This window comes from Euprymna scolopes, chromosome 19 (genome assembly GCF_053919585.1).
Source record: "Euprymna scolopes isolate OS-2025 chromosome 19, ASM5391958v1, whole genome shotgun sequence".
In the NCBI taxonomy this organism is placed as follows: Eukaryota; Metazoa; Mollusca; class Cephalopoda; order Sepiida; family Sepiolidae; genus Euprymna; species Euprymna scolopes.
Window position 1 is genome coordinate 50,425,330 of NC_136500.1, and position 23,817 is coordinate 50,449,146.

The window sequence follows — 23,817 nt, forward strand, 5'->3', positions numbered from 1 at the left end:
CCTTTTTATTTTGTGCTCAACACACACCTCCAAACACCCGGGCAATGCCGGGCATCCAGGCTAGTTAACTATAGAGGAATTAAAAATACTGCTCAGCACTATTTCAAAACATCTTAACAGTTGTATGGTGGGGAAAAAAAAAATGTTGGTATTTTAATATGATTGATATAAGCAAATCTAGCTAGGGGCAAAGGGAGTTAACTCGGTTCTGCTACAAAACTTAAAATAAAATCTTATTTAGGTAATTCAGATAATTATTCTCATTGTGCCTCCTGTTCCTGTGGATTTAATAAAAGATTAACTTTGGCATTATATACAGATTCTTAGAATTCGACTGTGGAAAATATCTATAATTCTGAAGCCGGATTGAACAGTGGAAATAGCCTAAAATTACTTCCTTGCCACCATAAAAGGAGTCTGAAAATTGAAGAAATGTTGAAATCACAAGTTACTGCTGAAGATTGAACTTATGACCTAGGAGAAATAAAACGACTGATTATGGCACTGCAATAAGCAAATTCACGTTAATAAGAAAAGGTGAACCAATGAGTTGTCTGTCTTTTTATTGGTTAAAAAGAATTAACTGAGATTATTTAAGGTCTGAAATTTAAAGGGTGGACAAAAGGAGAGAACCAAGAAAACATCTAACGTTTTGTCAGCTGCATTTTTGACTGAGATAACCAGTCGGTTATTATTTTCAAATTTATCCAATCAAATTGAGCTATAACGGTCACATTGAGGTAGGAGTGTGAACAATTCTGAGTTTCCAATCTCTTTACATCAACATCATATTCTTGGGTTTGATAAGACACACTTGAAAGTTGGAGGTTACATCAGCTGAAACATTGTGAGAATAACGTTCAAGGTGAAAACAATCATCTAACTAATCCAAATTATCAAAAATTTTGAAACGTAAATAAAAACTGTTTTTAGATTCCATTTTGTTCAAATGTCAGAGGGTGAGGGAGTTATTGCCTTGTTGCATATAAACAGAATCAACCCCCTTTGCTTTGTACTTGATTCGTTGATATCAGCACTAATTATTTACCAATTTAGAATAACTTAAATAAAATAAAACTTATTTTATTTTGGGCTTAATTTTACAATTAGTATTTAAATAGTAAATTGATATTTATACTATTATTATTAATTGTAATTTAAACATAGTATAAAAGTACTTAATTTTAACTTAGTACCAACTAGTGGGGGTACCCGACGTTGCCCAGGTGTGGAGAGGTGGTGTAGGGGGTGGGGAATCAAAACAACTGTAGGCAGACCGGGTGGAGAGGGGTGTTGTTTAAAAAAAAAGTGGTGGCAGGCAGGTTTGAACCTGTCACGTGAAAGGAAAAAGTGAAAAAAAAAACCCTAACATCTTGGGTGATGTGCTCATCGCTAAACCAGAAGACGTGAGCATTCGAATTAAGGATAGACAGTCAATCGGAGATGATGACTTGCGAAAATGTTGACGCAAAAAATGGCCCATTTGAGGGTGAAGGAATTAATGTTTTGGGTCAATTTTTCGATATTTGTCCTGAGACATCAGCTTTAAAACAGTTTTATCATGTTCCAACACGTCTGTTGGAAGTTTTTGCAAGACCTACAAACATACATACACATAAACACAGATCAAATTTATATAATAGACTAGCGGGGTACCCAGCGTTGCCCGGATGTGCTGAGGTGGGGGTGGGTGGGGGTAAATCAAAACAATGAAATGGAAAAAAATAAAAAAAGCAAACGAAATAACCTTGTTTAAATGTTAAAATTTTTTTTTAAATTAGAAAAATAAACAAACAAAAAAAAAAACCAGCGAACGTGATGGAAAAATTAAAAAACAAAAAAAAAAAAGAGAAAAAGAATAAACGGACAAAAAAATGACATAAATAAAACTGTTTAATTTTACTTTTTAAATAAAACCTGAAACTACACCTTCTTGCTTACATCAAAGATAATTGTAAAAGTAACAAATTTAGGATTATTGAAAAAAGTAAAACAAAATTTTATATTAAAATAATAAAGACTAAAAAGACCCATGGAAATTCCACGTAATTAGAAATATATTTAATCAACAAATGTTTTTATAACTTTTTTTTTTTGATAGCACAAAAAATTAGTTTTTTGGACATGCAGTAAATACGAGTTTATTAAAATTTCTATGAAAATAGTCAATTTTTAATATTCAGAAAGTGATATTGTGCTACATAGTTCAATACAAATAATAAAATAATGTTGTAAAAGACGATCTTTAATTTATTTCAGTCCAGCACCTCTTTGCAGGCAATACCCCCCCCCCTCTTTTTTTTTTTTTTTTTTTTTTAAGGTCATCTAAATCACAAGTACCTTTCTCACATCATTACAATAATGATCATCTATATATATATTAGTGTTGGGACGATTCCTAATTTTTATACGATTCCGATTCCAGGAAAATATTGATTAACGATTCCGATACCAAGTACGATTCCGATTCCTAGGGAATTATTGTTTTGAAATATACCAGGTAGTTTTATACTTATGGTCGGTAGTTCCCAAATATGTTCCCTAACTTTGGAAGAGATATTTTATGTCTAAACCGTCATGTTTTGGTTTAAATAAAATTATTATATAGTAAACTAAACGGAAAAATTAGCAAAATTTATTTTAGAGAAAATTTATTTTACTTAATTGGAATACAGAAAAAAAAAAAACTCAAAGAAAATAGAATTTATCCTTCAGAGAAAAAACAAATAGAATTTATATAACAGAACAAAAACAAGAAAATTAGAGAATAGATTAACACGATTCATTATTTTGGTCCTCATAATTAACAGATTTAATGAATTAAATAAAAAAAATATAGCGGAAGAGAAAGAAAATATATACTAATTAAATATAAAAAAGATAAATATTTAATTTAATAATTTATAAATGAACGTGCGTAATGAAAAAAAAACAATATACCACGTGACATGGCGCCATAGATACAAAATAACCCTTCCAAAGTTAACGACCATATATGAGAAATACCATTAATTGAAAGTTTTTGTGTTTTATACCAAAAGGTAGGTATAGCGAAAAGTTATAATTAAAGGAATTTCAAAAACGATTTTTTGTTTGGCTATTGATAGTTGTATTTGTGACGGCAGTTCTTCAGACCTCCGTAATTTACAAGAAGTAGTTAACACCTATCATTTTTTTCTTACTTTTTCATTGCTTTTACACGTTGTTTCTAACGTGAAGAATAAGTTTAGCCAAACTAATTTTGAAATAGGGTATATCAAAGGAACACATATAAAAATGATACCACTATAAAAAACAAATGAAATACTAGATAAAATTGAGCAAACATAATTACCAAAATTAAAGAAAAAGATAAAAAAAACAAAAGAAAACAAAAAACAAAAACGGTGAAGTTTGTTGAGTGAAATGAATTATTGAAAGAAAATTAATTGAACTAATAGAAATGTTAAATAAAAAAAATGTCACATTTCAATATTTTTTTAATAATTAAATTCTCAGGGTTGTCGAAATTAAAAATTAACTGATTTTTTTTTTTATTAGACTTCTTTCGAAGCTTGTTACCTTGAAAAATACATTTAAAACGCTGTTTTTTTTTTTTTTAATAAATTGAAAAATAAACGCAATTAAAAAAAATTTAATTGATAATTGAAACTTTAAAAACATATTAAACATTGAAAAATTACTTATCTCACAAATTAACGTCCAATAAAGTAGATCCAGTCTTCATACAGGAATTCCGTTATAATAAATATATCTTTCCCAAACTTAAAAATAAAATCTTTTTTTGGAGAGAGAGAGAGTGCTTTAAAATCGCCGGGGAGTGCCGCCAAAAATTTTAAAGAAGTAAATTTTAGGAGTTTAGTGCCTTTCAAAGACGGTTATCATGATTTATTATCATTTAATTTCCTTTTTTTCCTACCCCCCACACCTTTCCACGTGGTTCAGTAGTTAACCAGTGCTCCTGTTGCTGTCAGTCAGCTATCTTTACCTAAGTTTTAATTTCTAGTTAAAAGAATTTTTCATGAATAGAATCAGCATTTTTAAAAATTATTTTTTTAGTTGTATATATTGTATTTACTCTTTGAAGTTAAGGAGGGTTAAAAAAAATTGGTGACACCTAGATGGTGACGTAGGCAAAAAAAAAAAAAAAAAAAAGACACTGCGATTTCGACCCTCACTAATAAAACTCCTCTGAGTGACTAGTTGGTAATTTTTTGTTCCTTTTCTTTTTTATTTTGCTCCTCCAATTTATTTGGATGCTTCATAGTTAAATGTTTTAACATGTTGGTTGTGGTCATGTTAGATGGTTTTATTCCTCGCGATATTTTAATTTGACAGACTTTGCAAATGGCTTTCAACTACTCTTCATCAACTTTAAAAAGTTTCCATGCAAGACTTTTTTTGGACTTTGAGCCATATTAGAAAATTCAGTTTATCTGTAAACAAATAATTTACTATTAAATTTTGTCTTAAAGCTAGTCACTTATTTGGATAATTAATTGAAAATAATCCGCTAAAAAAGACAAAAAGAAAAAAATATAAAGGGATGGGGCGGTAAATTGTACCAACCGGTAGTTAACAAAAAAAAAGTTATAGAGTTTAATTTTTGAAACCAATGTATAAAAGTTTACATAATGAAATGCAAATATGCATTTTCTTTTGAATTTTTTTTTTGGTTGACTTTGTTCAATTCACACATGGTTGATGCGGTTCAATATTGCTAAACTATAAGTCTTAAGTAAAATTCTATTTATAAATACTTTTTAAAATGAAATTATTTAATTAATCGTAAATATTATTTAGACATAAAAATTGATTACAAAACCTTTTAAAAATATATATATTTCTTTTTTGTTCGGCAAAAAACTGTGCAAAACACTTAATTTTCAATTTAAAATTCTAGAAAAAAGATTATATTATTCTGCTTTTAATATAATCAAATTCAGGGTTGTATCTTTCTGGAGAAAAAAATAAAAAAAAATAATGGATTTTATTTCAATGAAATTAAAATAAAAAACTTGACTGAATTGAATTAATTACCCTTAAATTAACGAAGGGGTTATTTAATAACTTTAGGTATGGGGTCGATTTTTTTTAAATTTGAAAAGAAGCCGACTACTGTCAAAATTTTGCGAAATAATACAACGTGATCAATTTCATTTTAGAGATATTTCTTTCAAAAGCCTTCTTTTAAAAAAAGAAAAAAGTATATTGTTCTATTAAACCTTTTACTGTTTAAATAATTTGACTTTGCTCGTTTTATTTTAAGAAAATATAAGTTGAAAAAGCATTTTCATTCAGTATTAGAAGATTTGTCAGTAAAAAAAAAACAATCGCCAAAAAGATAAGTGTTTTTTTATTTTTACTCGCAATGTAGAGCCCTGCATACTTCTTTTCAAGTTAACTCTTTTGTAGTTTTGATTACAATAGATCTGAATGAATGAACCTTGTAAGGGAGGGGCACTAAGCATTGCCCTGTTAATAATGAATTTCTTTGGTTTCTTTTTATAACATGCTACATTTCTCTCTTGCGGTTAGAAATATCAGGAAATTTTTTTCTTTTTTTCAACATCAGACTAAAAGAATCGTAATGAAGGAATCGGAAAATTAAGGTATTTTTTAACGATGCGATTCCGATTCCGATACCTCCCAAAATACACGATTCTTACGATTAACGATTCCGATTAATCGTACCACCACTAATATATATATATATATATATAAAAATGAAACTCTTGGTTTGTTCTTGAAAAACTAAAAAAACCACTGAACCGATTGCTTCGACATTTTGTTACAATATTTTCACTGTACTAATGCATGGTTTTATATATCTCTTTTTAATTATAACATAGTTAATTTTTATTTAATAAATTAGGTGGTTTTATTTGTAATGGTGTGACTATTTTTTATCTGCGCAAATATCACTATAATTGACAAATGTGTGTACAACGTTATAATTGCCGTCACATAACCTCACTAAAAGGAACTTTTCATCTCGCTTCATAATGTGTTCACAATATGGGTAAATTTTAAATGGATAACATTTAATCACTTGATTATTAAAAATGTAATCATGTGAGTGAAATTTAATTTAAATTAACCACATGTTGCTTTTATGTGAAATGTTCATAGAAAACGGATGTTAGCAACAAATCGACCTTTGTGGATCATGTTTTTACTTTTCAGGAAATTAAAGCTTCAATGAGATTCCTATTTCAGTCACCTAAATTATTTAGAGTGAAATGAATTTGGGGATTTTTATCCAAACTTAAATATTTTTACTTGAAAAATAACCTCAATATGCTAAGTTAGGTAAAACTTGTGGAGAATACTTTGTTTTACAGTTGTAAAAATGGAACAGAAATTTAAATTTCGTCCTGTTTTAAATTCGGTACATTTTTACAGTACGTCCAACTCATTGTTCACATTCGACATATCAACTTTTATGGGTCTTCAGGAATACTGACAAGGTGAAAGATGTCTATTCCAAAAGCCGTTCTTAACATGTGGATATTGGGGTGTTTATTAGCTGTAAGCATACCCTAAAAACTATAAAAATCGACATTTCCAATGTGAACGGTGAGTTGGAGTTAAGTAAAAAAAAAAAAATACCAAAAAGGTATACCAAATTGACTTTTTCTTTTAAAATTAAATTATTTCATTTTTGTTATATAAATAAAAAAGAATTTTATTAAAAAAAAAGTACGATTGTTTCAATCACGTTCGTCATTAGAAGTACAATTAAAAAAACCCCCAAAAAACACCCATCAGAACGGAACAAAATTTAAATCTCACATGTACACACATTTGTCAATTATAACGTTGTACACACATTTGTCAATTATAACGTTGTACACACATTTGTCAATTATAACGTTGTACACACATTTGTCAATTATAACGTTGTACACACATTTGTCAATTATAACGTTGTACACACATTTGTCAATTATAACGTTGTACACACATTTGTCAATTATAACGTTGTACACACATTTGTCAATTATAATGTTGTACACACATTTGTCAATTATAACGTTGTACACACATTTGTCAATTATAACGTTGTACACACATTTGTCAATTATAACGTTGTACACACATTTGTCAATTATAACGTTGTACACACATTTGTCAATTATAACGTTGTACACACATTTGTCAATTATAACGTTGTACACACTTAACTTACAGATTATAAAAAAATTTTAAAGAAAATTTTTTATAACTTTTCACATCGGGGTTCAGTTTTCAATAAATTTTGTGTGTACAAAGTTATAATTGACAAATGTCTGTAATAACAAGAAAAAAAGAAAAGAAAAAATGATATTTGTGTAATTTAGAGGGGGATTTAAGATCCCCCCCCTCCTACAAAAAAAAAAAAAAAAAAAAATCGAAAAGAACCTCTCTTAAACACAGGCAATAATTTGATTTTGTGTTTCAAATAAGGGGGATCGATTTACTTGGACTTTGTATTAGAAACTGAGCACCTCTTAAATATTTAATTGAATTTTTTGCATTTTGGTTAAATTTGTTTGTAGTCACTGATAATCCACTCTACAGATTTAAAAAAAAAATAAATAAATAAATAAAAAGAATGATACTCTTGCAAAATTTGACCCGAATCCTCAGGATCAATTATGGATAGGGTTAGACCGGCAATCACCAGATTAAGCCAAGCATTCTTCAAATGTTGAAACATTAAATTGATTTTTGCATAATTAATGGGAGTATTTTTTCTGTTTATTTTCATAACATCTGTTGACAAAAAATAATTTGTACATTCTCTTGAAAAAAAAAAAACCAAAAAACTTTTCTGTATTTTCACCAAACAATTTACAGTTTTCATAAAAAGCGTTCATCTTTTCTCATAATAAAAAAATACTATTTGCAAAGAGAAACGTTTACTGCCAATTTTCTTTAAAAAAAAAAAGAAAAAAAAATGTAAGTTTTCTTGGAAAAAAGCTTTTGCCTAACAATTTATGGTAAAAAAATAAATTTTTGTTGATAAATTGCAAAACAAAAAGTAAATAAACAATAATGTGACTTTTCTTGAATATATATATATATAATGTTTTAGAAAGGAAGAAACCAGCAGAATATTATAGATAATTCATAATTTATAACGGTATTATTAACAGCAAGAAATGATATGCCTATGAATTGAGGAAAATGTCTATATTCATTTTGGGTAATTAAATCTTGTATATGACTTGAAATAATAGAAAATATCTTGAGACTTTACCTATAAAGTCTCAAGATATTTTCTGTTATTTCAAGTAATATACAGTTAGTGTAAATTATTGATTTAGAAAATATAGCTTTAAAACAATTTTTTTGTCAATTTAAAAAAAAAATTTAAATATCTTTAATATAATTTTAACCATAACCACTAAACGGATATAGTGTATTTTACTTATAGATTCTAAATTAGTTACTTATTTCTTGATCACCTAAATAAGTATTTACATTTTAAACAGCTTGAAAACTAAAACTATTTATTCTAAGATAATCTGAATTACCTCCCTTCAGCTTTGACAACGTGAAGATGATATGCTCAGGTCCAAGTCCCACCCGGAGGGTGTGATGCAGGTGCAGGCTCAGGGTTGTTTTTCAAGCTGTATTCATAGAAGATCCGCTTAGAGATGCATTTTAAATTTTGAATGATCAAGATATGAGAATTTTTTTTTTTTTTTTTTTCATCCCGTTTCAAAAAGTTTCAAATTTATCTTGAACATCGTGTGTATGTGTTTATATATTTTTGTGTGCAGTTAACTCCATATCTAATTGACCAAACATTATGAATATTTGAACATAGTTTCTAGGCTTAACCATAGGTAATGTGAGCAGTATTTAGTTTTATTTATAAAAAAAAGTGCAACTCCTCGAAATTAATGGTTAAAAAAAAAAAAAAAATGCTGACAGAGCCAGCCTCATCTCAACCAGTCTAATCCAGTGGTAGGACAGGGTTGAAACAGCTGGATGTAAGATAGGATGCAATAGTTGCCTAAAGTATTGATGTCATCCTACATACAGCGCCTGGTATTCTCATCACTCAACATTGCTTAAATTCAGTTATCTAATGAGAACTGCTTTGTCAGCATGATTATGCTGTATATGAAATGGATAGGCATAAAACGGAGTCTAATGTGTTGCTTGATTTTTTTCTTTAGGAGGGGCAATAGTAGAGGAACCGCTCCCCCTCCCTGAAAATAAATGCACCTCTGAATTAAAACTAATAGATAAAAGTTTATAAAATTTGGAACATGGTAGACATAGAAGGGAGTATAATCGACTATGTTGGATTATATATATATATATATATATATATATATATACTAGCAAAAGTACCCATCATTGACTGGATTCAATAACAGCCTACAGAAAATGGACTCTGATTTATGAAAGTATGATAGGTTATGAAAAGGAAGGGTTGTAAAGAGATTGCTTCGAATTTGGGGGTATCAAAACCAAAGCAAAATATGATGAAAGTAAAAATAAAATGGATAAACCCCATAGTTTATTATACCATACCTGTTCAGACTGAAACACTTATCACAATATTCTGTGGATCTATATAAAAAACCTTGTTAAACTTTGTGACATATTTCCATTCTATGGAGGTCAGGTGTGAACGAACACCCCCATAATTTTATTATACCATAATTCTTGAAACTGAAACATAATTATCAAAGTATACTTACGCAGATAGATATGAAAAGTCTTTATTAAAGTTTGGGCCTATTTTCATTCTATGGAGGCTAGGCGCGAACTCAGACCCCACAATTTTACTATACCATCCCTATTTAAGTTAAAACATACTTATCAAAGTATTCTTATGTACATCTATATCAAAAACACTTGTAAACTTTTTTTTGTTTTTAATTTTTAAATTTTTTATTCTCATACTTTGTGGACCAGGCGCGAACGCAGACCCCCACAATTTTAATGAACCACCGTTCTGCCAGATCAAACATACCCATTCCTGTGTCTCGATACATCTATATGTAATCAGTTTTTAAAATAGTCAACCATATAGGAGCCTATTCGTGACCACACACACATTCAGCTTATATATATATATATATATATATATATATATATATAAAATGAAAATAAGTGGTAAAAAACATAAGTTACTCCATAGTCTTAACTATCTTGTTATACATGATGCTATGCTCCCAACATAGACAATGTCAAATAACCCTGCTAGTTTTTTTAATTATTTATTTTATTTTTTTCATCATATAATGCAGTGTAACATCGGGTAGCTTTGCTAGTCTTACGTAAGTACACGCACACTCCTACTTTGTTTTTGTGTATTCTGTTTCTATATATTTGTTTGGTGTTTTTGTTTTTCTTTTCTCTGTTTACGAATTGTTCTGTGGCTGCTGCTGCTGCTAATCTTACTGGGCTATTATTAATCTGTCAAGATGCAAAACTCTCAAAGAAATTATTGGTCTTTCTTGACGAACTTTGCATTGTATGCGTTACTGTATATTTTATCAAACAATTTTCATTGCCTTGTTGTCGGGTAGGTTTTTTTTTTTTTTTTTTTAATGCTTATTTTAAGACTTGTATAATTAAGGGTTCCAATGCTATCATTTGAAGCAAACATATTTTCAATGGTTATTGCTTCTCTGCAACAGTATGTGCAGTAAATAATTATTTATAATAAATTATTTTCTATGGATCATATGTTTGAGTAAGTAATTCCAAAAGGGTTGATATACCATTAAAAAAAAAAAAAAAGTTGTAACAGACTTTACTTAAACTTTTTTTTTTTTTTTTAATGTCAAGTTATTTATTTAGATTTAACAAAAATATGTGTACATGTTTAAATTTTCCTTTTCGTTTAATGACTGCTAGCATTATTCAGTCATACACAGTTTTAAACCTCAATATGACATTTTTTGTGTTTCATATATTAAAATATATAACATATATCACCTTATATGTATACGTGTGGGACTGATAAAAGAAGCATTAGAATTTTCATAATTTCAGAAAAACCATATTGTAGGTTAAAATATTTATGTGCCAGGTTCTTATTTCATTTACCAGTTATATTTAACCCAAGTTAGGAAAACATTTCTTTGAAAAACATGAAAATGGTTAAACAACTTTTTTTTGATATAGACTTTCAAATTCAGGCACAAGATTTAATTTGAAATTTATCCATTTTCAAAGTGAATTTTTATAAACTTCATAAAGTAAAATATAGAAATTTAAATTAAATCTAAGAAAATACTTTTGATTTATTGTATATTATGTATATTTTGCTGTACTTTTTAAAATTTTTTAGTTGAAAATTATATATCTATATCATTTTCTAAATAATAATTTTTTTTTTTTTTTTTTTGTAAGTGCAACAACAGTGGGTCAACCATGTTCCCAACTGTTGCCCTTTACCAACATTTTAAGTCTGTCATCTATCCTGTTGCGGCAAGGTCATTGATAGTTTGAACATTCAGCTCGGTGCTTAAAGAAAGAGTTGATCCACAATGTAATTCTCCTTACCTTATTGCCTTGGTAATGCAAGCATATCCATGGACAGTTGAGAACCTTAACAAAAATTGTTAAGATGATTGGCCTTTGATTGCGGAAATATGATTGGTTAGTCATCTTATGCTACCTTGCTTAGGACTGCTGTGAATGAACTGCCATCATTTGAGATGTAGTACAGACCAGGAAATTTTTGTTTTTTTGTTTTTTATTGCTATTTCACCTCAAAGTGCCACTTGGATGTAGGGGGCTACTATTTGGGACACAATTAGCAAGGATACTATATAGGGAGTTGAGCAGCAAAATGTCTGTTCATATTACACTTAAACTTCTGCATGTCAGTACAGTCAGGGAAGCAGAGATGCGGGAGGGAGTGGCAAAGTCTAGCAGTACAAAGTAACTACTAGAGTAGAAGGCTATCCGGCATCTAGTGATTTCTGTGTAGGAGTGGGATTTTTACTACTTGTCGGGTTTGTCGAGGGTATTCAATCACTGTGAACATTGTTGCAGCAACATGCAGAAGCGTTAGATGGGACACTTGATTGGATTCAGGTGCTCGGATGTACTGAAACTTATGTGGGCTCAGAGATGGATTAATAAACAGGCAAAAGAAAAGTGAAATTATTGAAAAGTGTCTAATATTGTTGGATTTCAACAACAGACATCAACCGGTGTTGATGAATTCTGTGTAACCTGTTTAATAATTGCCCTAGGTGAGTCGGAGGTAGTTATTACTACGAACAAAACAAAAATTAAAATATTTACTAGGCAGTTGCCATCATCATCATACTCTGTTTAATGTCCAGTTTTACATACTGGCATGTGTTGGATGGCTTTTAGAAAGTGATTTCCAAACTAACCTGGTCAGGTCTTTATCACTCTTTTTCTCAAATCTACCCTTATCATTTTCACCCATGAATCTGCTACCTTAACTTGAGCCTACTGTCTTATCTGTCCTGTATATGCTAACCCAAGAACTCTCATCCATTCTTTTAACGTGGCCATACTATGGAAGTCTCCTGTTCTACACATATCTCCATATACTGTCCAGATTTAATTGTCCTCTAAGATCATCAGGTGTAAGCCTGTCTTTATGAATTACATGTAACATATGTCATCAACTCATTCTCCTATTTTTTTTTCCATGCAACATATGTTATCAACCCTCATTAATCAGGTTCACACATTGATAATCGCATTTAGTACACGTGTGATAGACTTTTCCCCTCACTGACAGTAGTAATGCTCTATTGGTTAATAATGGCAGAAGTTCCCCGAACTTACTCTGATCCGAACTCTTGCAATCTCTCCCCCTCCTCCCTGTATCCAAATATCACCAAAGTAACAAAACTTTTGAATATGTTCGCCATCCAAATATACTTTCTCCACATCTGGATTGTCTTTCTAATTGTCATCAATCATTTTTAACGTCTTTTTACGAGGACATTATGTTGATTCATATTCTCTCTCTCTCTCTCTCTCTCTGCCATTTAACAATCCTGAATTTTAAACGAGAGCATTATTTACTGTTTATTTGCTCTTTTATATCTATGCAAACTTAAATATGTGTATATTTTTATTTCTATATACAGGATTTACACCTAAACTAATTAAGCAATCATAAATTTTGGAACAAGTTGCTATGCATAAGGCTGGATAATGTGGACTATGTTTAGTTTTTATGCAAGTAGGCAAAAGAGTGGATGCCTCCAATTTTTGTGGAATTTTGACGATAGTTATCCGACATCAATTAATAAATATTCCCTAAATTTAAGGTTTGGATTGTTTTAAATGATTTTTAGAGGGCATAATATGAGCACAAACTCTCATCTAAAAATTCAGATATTCCAGGTTTGCATTAAATTTGATTAGCGATGGACAAAATGGAGGTGGGGTTGTAAGGTTTTCGATGAACTCTTTAAAACTCTACCAAAAATCGGGTAATTATCTAATTGATATGAAATTTTCACTTACGTGAAGAACAAACTTTATAAAGGTCTTTTTTTTTTTTCATATTCTATATATATATATATATATAGAGAGAGAGAGAGCACTGATGAGTTGTGAAACAGCGAAACAGTACTGTTTCGCTGTTTCACAACTCATCAGTGCGGCTAGACAAGCAACTACCTCAAGCTATGATCGAAACTCGACCACCCAAATGACAGTTGGAGCTTTTAACTGTTGTGCTATTCGGCTGCTGCAGTTGTGTTTGTGTGTGTGTGTACAACTCTTACAATCCACACCACTGGACTGCTCATTGTTTAAATATATTTTAATTTATGCTAATTTTGGATTTATTATTATAGAGACAATACTCTATTATTATATTGTACCTAATATGTAGTGGTGATTTGAAGTAAAAAAAAAAAAAAAAAAAAGACTTGGGTGCCATCAGCTAAAAACGAAATCAAAACATATAGCTCTACAGCCTTATTTGTTACTGTCTGACCTAAATCCAGACACATGCAGAAACATAAAAAAAAAAATTTAAGGATATAAATGTATATTTGTGCATGCATAGAAATAATGTGTAGTTTACTCAGGCCTGCCAAGTTCTAATTATTTTAAATTTTGACCCCCATAGCAGCTATCTTTATTGGCTAAAAATGAAATCAGATTTGTTGCGCAGGTCCAAATCCCTTTATATATAAAATTTCAAGTCTATAGACCAAAAATGGACAGAAGTTTGGTAGACCATTTCTTGGACAGACAAGGTCACTTATATGTGTATGGAATGGTTAAGGTTGTATTCGTTGTGATATAAGCGTTTAAATTTCAAAATAAAATATATAATGTATGTTTTGAAGCCAAATTACAACCAAAAAACTTTTGTAAGATAAAAAATATTTACACACACAAACACACGCACACACACACATATAAATAAAATTTTTGTCATAATTATTGTATTTTCAGACTGCATAATATTTTTTTTAAATTTATTTTCAGGTGGTTCTCAGCATGACAGTCAACCTGAAGAATATGAATATGACTTTGACTTAATGGAAGGACTCAGTCCTGATGAAGAACCAGAAGTTCCATTAAAAACATCGAGAGTAAAATTCAGTCAAGAACCAATAAAAGTAAGGCATAAATATATCTCAATATTTAAAAATTGCTGCACAAAACGAATTTCCAGAAATGTACCTCATTAGAAATCATTTTAAAATATTAAGAAATTAAAGCATAAAATTTTCCACAAACATTACGGAATCAATAATTGAATAATAAAGTATTAGTGTTTGGCTGATTAATCAGAATTGGGAATTGAAAACCTTGGAACTTTTGGGGTATCGGAATCTGAAAAATGTCTGTCTATTTTCAGATGCTGAAAATGATTCTTTTAATTTGTAAAGTTTTTGTTTGAAACTTCATTTAGCATTGTTGATGATGAAAAAAATATTTATTGATTGTAAAGTACTAGTTAAACTTAAATCTATAAACCCCTGCCCCAAGTATATTTTTACATTTGCAAAAATATATGCACATATTACATGGGGTTTTATGACAATCTGAAAATAATTTTGTGGCTAAATATTTAAATATTGAAAAAGAATCTGAATTGTAATTGTATCAGAAATTTAGAACAAAATCGGTAATTGTATTGAAATCGGGGGTGGGGGGTATTGAAATCCTCCTATCACTAATTGATATATCATGAAAAGGAAACTGTTGGCACTGAGTGTTCCTATTGTGTAAAATCATAGATCACATGATGGAGCAATAGATCATGTGATTTAGCCATGTTGTCACTCATATAAAAGGGTGTGACTCTGAAGTTCACTTTCTCTTTTCTCCCTTTTGTCTGACTGTTGATGTGACATGTTTGTCAACTGTTCTCTTTCCGTAAAGACCCAAAGTGACAACAGCGTTTGTTAACGCAGTTGTTTTGAACCTCTCATATGCAATCGGTTTCCTCTCTGTCCAAACCTGTATTTGTGCTTCTACAAAAATGTTTCATAAATCTACGATGAGGGAGCTTGTGCATGTTTTAGTCTCTTATTTTTAGACACAAATTCTTTTATAGTTGTATAAATAATTAAAAAAAACTTTTGTTCATTACCTTTATTGATGCATAAAACTAAGAAAAGCATAACTCCTATAATAAACAACCCAAAACTTCTCTCTTAGAACTACACACCTGTGGAACTCTCTTCCGTTTGCCTGCTTTCCAGCTGACTACAATTTCGTCATCTTCAAGTCCAATGTAAACAAGTTCTAATTTACCAAATTTTCACTACTAATGATTTTTTTTTTTACACAGGAATCACCACATTATCAAGGCCAAGAGGCCACTCAAGGATAAGGGTTAAAGAGTGTACAGTAGAAATTGGACAATATAGTAATCATTAGTAATGAAAATTCGGTTAATTTGATAACTTATATGGAACGGCTCATCAAGAACTTATTTACGTTAGACTTGAACACAACCATATTGTAGTCAGCTGGAAAGCAGGAAAACGGAAGACAATTCCACAGGTGTGCAGTTCTAAGAAAGAAGCTTTGTTCATGGAATCTACGTTTAGGTTTAGGCACAGATAAAGAGTGGGGGGAATTATTGATAGTGTTTTCAGCTAGACGAGTGTTTCTTCTGAAAGTTTGGCGAGGGAGGACCATAGACTTAAGCTCAGTCGAACACTTTCCATGAAAGTAACGATACAACAAACTCGCAACATCTCTTCTGTGAGATAGAGGTTGCAGGAAAGAGAAAAGGACATCTCCTACGAGGCTACAAAGTCTATTTTGAACTCTATCAAAGCAGGGCAAGTCCTTTCTAGCAGCTCCTGTCCAGATGTGGCAACAGTATTCCATCATTGGATGTACCTGGCTCTTATATAGATAGAGAATAGCATCAGCAGTGAGATATCTACTGGATCAATAGAAAGATCCCACCATTTTTCCAGCGGCCTTGGCAACAGATTTGATGTACGTGTTCCATTTAAGATCAGGAGTAATGGTCAAGCCCAGAAGCTTGTCAAAACTTGGATTACTATGATATTGTCCCATTGACTACTGTACACTTATTAACCCTTATCCTCGAGTGGCCTTTGGGCTTTGATAAGTGACAACTCCTTTGTAAGAAAACAAAAATTGTCGTAGATAATTAGTTTATATATATAAAAGGCAAAATGTGTGTGACCATTTCGTGTATGTCTTCAAAAGGCTTTTCTCGCACACGGTTCCGATGTCGTTACGATCGCTTACAACTGTTTATATGGGTCCTAAATAATAATATGTACGATTTGGGAAAGTGCGTCGCATCTAGATTTATTTACGTCGACTTTTACAAAATTATTGCTATTTTGGCTAAGTTAATGAGTCCTCGGCATTGCGCCGGAAAATGTCCAGAAGCAATCAGCTTTGATCAATGTTGTACATCAAACAATTGCTATTCAATCTGGACAATTGGGAGCTGGTTTCCTTCTCCCCAACATCTGTTGGGGGGAAAAAAAACAATCAAATTTGGGTAAACAACTGCGTGACTTCTATTTTACCTTCTTAATTAGGTCAAATGGAAGCAGCAGAGTTAACTTTTATTGCGCACGCCTGTTTTTATAGTTAAATAAATAAATTAAAACCTGCTTAACGGTGTATGTCGCCATGGCTCAATGGTTAACGTAGCACGTTTTTTTTTTTTTCACACATTAATTTCCAACTCAAGAGTACGGGTTCGATCCTCATACACTCACCTACCAAAACATTTTTTTTTATTATTATTTACATCCCCCCCCCCACAGTTTTGATTTACCTCAAGACACCCGGGCATCGCCGGGTACCCTCCGCTAGTTTTTAATAAATGAAAGAATTTTGTTTTTACTGCATCTAGTGATGATTTATCAATTTGAGAGTATGAAGTCGTCCCATAAGTGCTATTACTCCCAGTTATTTTTTTTGACTAAGAGTAATAATATGTTAAGGTTCTATCTATTGGTTAACTAGAACCTTTTCTGGGTCTCGGATGAAACTGCATCTAAAGGTAAGGCGTTTCAAGGAGTATGGAGTCATCTCTTAGTTGCCATTACATTTAGATCCACTTTGATCTTCAGTGGTAGTACCTGTAATGGTGTCATCCATGAATTAAAATAGAATCTGTCATTGGTATAATCTGAATGTGCAATAATATATATACGCATATGAGCATATACTATGAATAATAAATTAAAGAAAACAAAATTAATAAATATTTGTAGATATTAAGAACTTGAAGCCTGAAAACTGACTCAAATCAAAATGAGGTTTGATGAATCAAAGTAAATTTGGGTTTTCAAATTATTTCTTCTCACGATTAATAGTTGAAAGAAGATTTTTAGACAATTTACTGAAATGGAAGTGCTTTTATTATCGACTAGCAGGGAGACCCAGCATTACTCGGGATTGAATGATGATCACTGTACTTTTTCACTATGCATATTGCACCATATCTGTCCTGGATATGACCTTAAACTATATCTGATAGTGAGGTCCCAGCTTGCGGGCTTTGGGGAGTGTGGAGCCACCCTTTAATTGCTCCCAACTCGGAGTGATAGTACCTGTTAGGGTTAAATAGAAACCGACTTGAAAAAAAACAAATATGTTCTATTAAAAAATCTTTCTTCAAAATCACTGGATTTGGCATTAAATAACCTGAAAAGGATTGATATGCCATAAAACAAAACCAACCAACCAACATAACACCATATACTTTGTTTTATTGCCCTCTCCCTCCTATTTAGTCCCCTAATATAGTTGGAAGAAATTGAAATGTTGGAGAAACTTTGCATAAAAATCAGACTTACTTATTTGAACTTTCAAGGGGGTCTCCCTTCATGGGTCGATTAAAAGTAAGGAGACACAAATATTTGATGCATAGAAGGTAGTGTAAGAGATTCAGGACTATTTCCATTGTTTTCCAATATAGAATTTTATACATATGATATAAATTTTGTTAAAATAGGATATATTTGAAATTGTAAGGGAGTTATAATGGAAATCCACCTTGCACTTAGAAATTGGGGAGCATTTCCACTGTCTATTTCCATTGTCGATCCTAGAAAATTTTACATAAAAATACACTTAGATTTTTAGAGTTTTCAACATTTCTTACTACAGAGATCACATAGACATTACAGATATTGAGTTTTTATGTAAAGAGATTTTAAGATTTTCTACTTCAAACATTACTTTTATTTATTTGATACTAGCAGGGGTACCTGGCGTTGCCCGAGTGCTTGGAGATGTGTGTGTTCTTAAATAATAAAAAAAAAAAGTTTTGGTAGGTAGTTAGGATCGAACCTGAGGCGAAGTTGGAAAAAAAAAAATGTGAGACGTTAACCGCTCGGCCAGCAAGAAAGAGTAAGTGAAAGACGTTTGAATTTATTTAAGTAGAATTGACAGGTGCCCGTTTAATGAGGTCAAATAGAAGTCACGGAGTTAAGATTTACGATGATGTAAGCAATGGCTATTCAGCAGTTAATATTTTCTGCGGGACAGTTTTTAATGAGGTGAAAACCCAACTTTGGGGAGGAAAAGCAGCTCCCCTGTTTATTAGGGGAGTGTTTTCCAAATGAAAGCAATCGTCTGATATGACGGTAAAAAGCCGACATTGACTAAACGTTTACATCGCTTAATTCGAATTCACTTTCACTTTTTTTTTTATACCAAATAGCGAAAGAAACACGTGGCGATCTAAAAATCTGGAAAAAATAGCGTTTAAAAGAAGGGCAAATTAAATACATGCACGACCCCCATTAAGTTGTACATATTATCATCTAGACAGCATATAAAAAGTTTTAAGGAATGAGCCGACTGAGAAGCCTGGCGACAAAAGCCTTTAGCGGACATACACAAAAATGCACACACACACTAACACACATTTTGGCTTTTCTATATATGTAGATTGCTATATTATGAACATTCAATCAACTTCTATAAAATTATTTGCTGTTGATACTTCATGATCTAAGGGAGGTAAATCAGTCTACATAATATTAAAATTGAGATTAACTTAACGTGTTTCTTATGTCAGTGTAACTTTGGTAAATACAGATTGAATTTGTTTGTTATTCATCAAATTAAAATCTAAAGTGCAATAGCACAATGTAAGGGAACATTTTCAAAATCCTATTTGAAAAAAATAAATTTTACATTTTTTTTTTTTAATGTTTAAGGAACGAGTGAATAAAAATCCATGAAACTTTGAGAAAGTGCTTACAATACTATTCAGCTATTCCAGTCAGAAAATAATAGTATTTAAAGCAGTATTAGCGAAACTATGGCAGAAGATAGGAATAAAAGGTGAAATATAATTAAACATTTTCCCATAAATATCTAAATGTTTATGGAAAAAAAATGCTTATTCAATTATATTTCACCTTTCATTTATATCAATCCTTTAATTTATGAAGCTCAACGATATAGACCTTTTTTTATTTATATTATATATTATATATACACGACCATCTATGGCAACACATCAAGGGTGTAAATGATAAAGTTCTCTCTGATTCTCTCTCCTCTGATCTTGAGCGTGTGGTACAGTGGGGGAAGAAGTGGCTGGTTACTTTTAATGCATCTAAAACCAAGCACCTATCTTTACATCATCAACACTCTGATCCCCATCTGGCATCAATTGAAATGGATGGCTCTCGTCTAGTGGAGGCTCCATGTTTTGATAAGCTTCTGCGATTGACCTTTACTCCTGATCTGAAGTGGAAAACATACATCAAGTCTGTGGCCAAGATCGCTGGAAAAATGGCAGGATCCTTCTACCGCTCCAGAAAATATCTCACTGCTGATGCAATTCTCTATCTATATAAAAGCCAAGTAAGTCCAAGGATGGAGTATTGCTGCTACATTTGGGCAGGAGCTGTTAAAAACAGCCTATCCTGCCTTGACAGAGTACAAAATAGACTTCATGGCCTAGTGGGGGATGACCTTTTCTCTTCCCTGCAACGTCTCTCCTATAGAAGAGATGTTGCGAGCCTGTCTTTGTTTTATCGTTATTTCCATAGCAAGTGCTCATCTGAGCTCCAATTTCTGGACCCCCGCTCGCCAATCTTTCACGAAAAACACCCGTCTAGCTGAAACCACTGTCAATAATTTTCCCCATTCTTTATCTGTGCCTAAATCAAAACGTAGATTCCATGAACAAAGCTTCTTTCTTAGAAGTGCACGCCTGTGGAACACTGTTCCATTTGCCTGTTTCCCACCTGACTACAACTTGGATGTCTTCAAGTCCAATATAAAAAAAATCCTGATAAACCGCCGCCTTAAGACACTTTATCAAATCTCCATTACTAACGATTACTAAGATATTATCCCATTGATTACTGTAAATGCAATAACCCTTATCCCTGAGTGTCTTTCGGACCTTGATAAGTGGTGACTACATGTAAAAAAAAAAAATATATATATATATATATATATGTATGTGTGTGACCTTGTTGGTGTATGTGCGTGAAATATCTCTACCAAACTCCTCTCTGAATATATGGTCTATAGAGTTGAAATTTGATATATAGGGTATTTTAACTTTTGATTTGGTTTTCAGCTGGGGTCAAAATCGAAAAAAAAAACCCACAAAAAAGCAGTAACCTTGCATAAGTGGACTATACTCATTTTTTTTTTCTGTGCATGCGCTAATTAAAAGTTATAGGTTAAATGGTTTTCTTTGTTTTTTTTTGTTTGTTTTTTTTGCAATGTTTGTATATGTATGAAGTTAGACCATATGCTAATGGATAAGGCTGAAGAGCTGTGTCTTGGTTTCAATTATAACTAATGGCACACAGATTTTTTTTTTTTTTTTTAAACTTTTGAAATCACTACTATATATTAGGCGCAATATAATTGATAGAAAATTGGCCCTATAAGGATAAATAAGAAATCTGCATGAATTAAAATATAATATTGAAGCATACTTTATGACAGGGCAGTGTCTGGCGACTTGCTAGTGTGAAATATATTTAAATAAACTAAATATCAATAAATTTATTATAATGGAAATTATATTTTTTCCACTATTGCTAACGCTTAGACAATTTTAAAATTTTATTATTTATATAACGGGACCGATATTGCACCAACCACACCAGGTGTCCTTAACCTCGTCGGATTCCACCTGATATGACAGGTGTTCTTTCGATCGTACATTGTCCCATCACAAGTTGGCCTGTTGATCGTCTTCACCCACTGTGTTTTCATGGTGGGGCGCTTTGCCTCTCGGTCGAATCGTTTCCTACCCTGTGTAGGTAGTCTCCGGGTACATCAATCACTCCGCTAATCCTTGCAACTTGCTGCAAAATGAAGAGTCCTCACCACAAGCAAACAGAACTCCGGTTTATAACAATAACAAACTATTTATTAATTTCATTATTTCATAACAGCTACTGTCTAAATTGAGTTGACTGACTATAGCAGTGAAACGATGTAAGACCAGACCAGTAAAGTCACAGATTTCCCATTAACACAGGCTAGTTAACATAATAACATCAGGCCCTGAGGGATCCCAAATCAGGAGCGCTTGACCAGCCCAGCCGTTCAGTTTGCTGGCTACAACTCTTTTTAGAATTCCTTTTTCTAAATCCAACCCCTTTTCCCCACCTCTCCTTTAGAGAGTTGTTACAAACACCCTTTCTTTCTTCCTCTTAGAGCTTATCTCTACCAAATTTTGACCCTGATTTGCACTGAGGTTTTTACTTATCAAATTAGGAGTGATTAGTCATTTCAGGTCGAACAATGCTTGGCAGCGACCCTTACCCTTGACCCCCATTCTAAGTTGTCAGCTTTAATTAGCTAAGAATCTCTGGATCTCTTCATACCTCTCAACAGAGGTCCTAAAAACAACCTTTCATGTTAACAGATATATAACGACAATGAGATAAAAACAATTATTTGTTTTTTCTCTTTCTGACAAATCCCACAGACATTTCTGTTTCGTCCCAATCGGACATCAACACCCCCTGTTCTGCCCTCTCTTCCTCTATCCCGTCCGGTCAAACCCCCTCTCACTGCAATATGCACCTCGCTGCATGCATTCATGACACCAATAGTGTCATATTTATCACTCGCGTTATCTCTGTTATATATATATTATTCTGAGTAAGATATGTTCAAAGATTAAAAAACAGCGAATTTAACAAGGTTTATATAAGGGTGCTCAATAATAAATAGAGCAAGATATACTTTTTTTATATAAATATTTTTATATTGCTGCACAATCATGATAATGTTTCAGTCAATAGTTATGAATAACTAAAGACCTCATTAGGCGATAATAGTTCTTCCTTTTAAAAGTTCGAATATGTAATGAAATGGAGGTACATTTTTAAAATCATGTGATGTGATGATCTTCAGAAAAAGTGGCATCGCAGATTATAAAGTCGGTCATTTCAAGATCAAACAGTATTCAACAGATACATGGTGACATTGTTGTGAACGGCAGTTATATTCTATCTGGATTCATAAAATAATATTCATTACTGCACATATTTATTCACTTTTTTATTATTTAAGAATATAAAATATAAAAATTAAACTTAACTTTCTTTAAAGAAACAAAAAATGGAAGTGATAAATATAAAAAAGTTAAAACTAAGAATTGATATACATAAGTAATGTCACCATTCAATATTACTGTGATCTAGATATGTATATATGATATTGGTAAATATTAGTAATGAAGACGATATCATATTAAAAGGACAATAGTAATATTAATAATGGTAGTAATGTTTGTAATACTAATGGTATTAATGGTTTAAATACTGATTTTAGGATTATTTTAAAACTTTTAGAGTGCATGAGAAAAAATACATAAAGAAATTCTCAATACTCAAAACATTTTACGATAAAGCTCTAAAAGATAGTGGTTGCAAAAACACTAAACCTACGTCCCTTAGTAACGTATCTGAAAAAGAAAATTAGAAAAATTATCTCGCATACACACCCCATTTAATTTGATAGTGAAAAGCAATCTTGGAAGAAGATTTTAAAATTTAATTAATTTACACTTCCATCCTAATAATATCCTTCATAAAATCTTTAATAAGAACACCATTAAATTGAGTTATAGTTGTGGTGACAACTTAGAAAAATAGACGAACAATAAAATCTGAAATGATAATATTTAGCCCAACCACAGTTAAAAAAAAAAAACAACAAAACACTGAAACATATAGCTGTATCAACAAATCAGAATGCCCTTTACAACAGAAGTATTTAACATCTATAGTTTACCAAACCCCAGTAACAACTAAAATATGCTATTATTAATAAATATATTGGTATTGTTTATAATTCCTTTAAAGAAAGATATATTGACCACAAATGCTC

General features: G+C 31.4%; 1 protein-coding gene across 27 annotated transcripts in view; it reads left to right on the top strand.

Annotated features, from left to right (window-relative positions):
- The window catches only part of LOC145303571 (uncharacterized), a 612,784-nt gene that overhangs the window by 362,319 nt on the left and 226,648 nt on the right, over positions 1–23,817 (top strand). For all 27 annotated transcript variants that reach the window (XM_080145085.1, XM_080145093.1, XM_080145097.1 and 24 more), the window contains one exon: positions 14,458–14,591. In XM_080145085.1, coding sequence (XP_080001211.1) covers positions 14,458–14,591 — 134 coding nt within the window. The remainder of the gene's footprint in view (positions 1–14,457; positions 14,592–23,817) is intronic.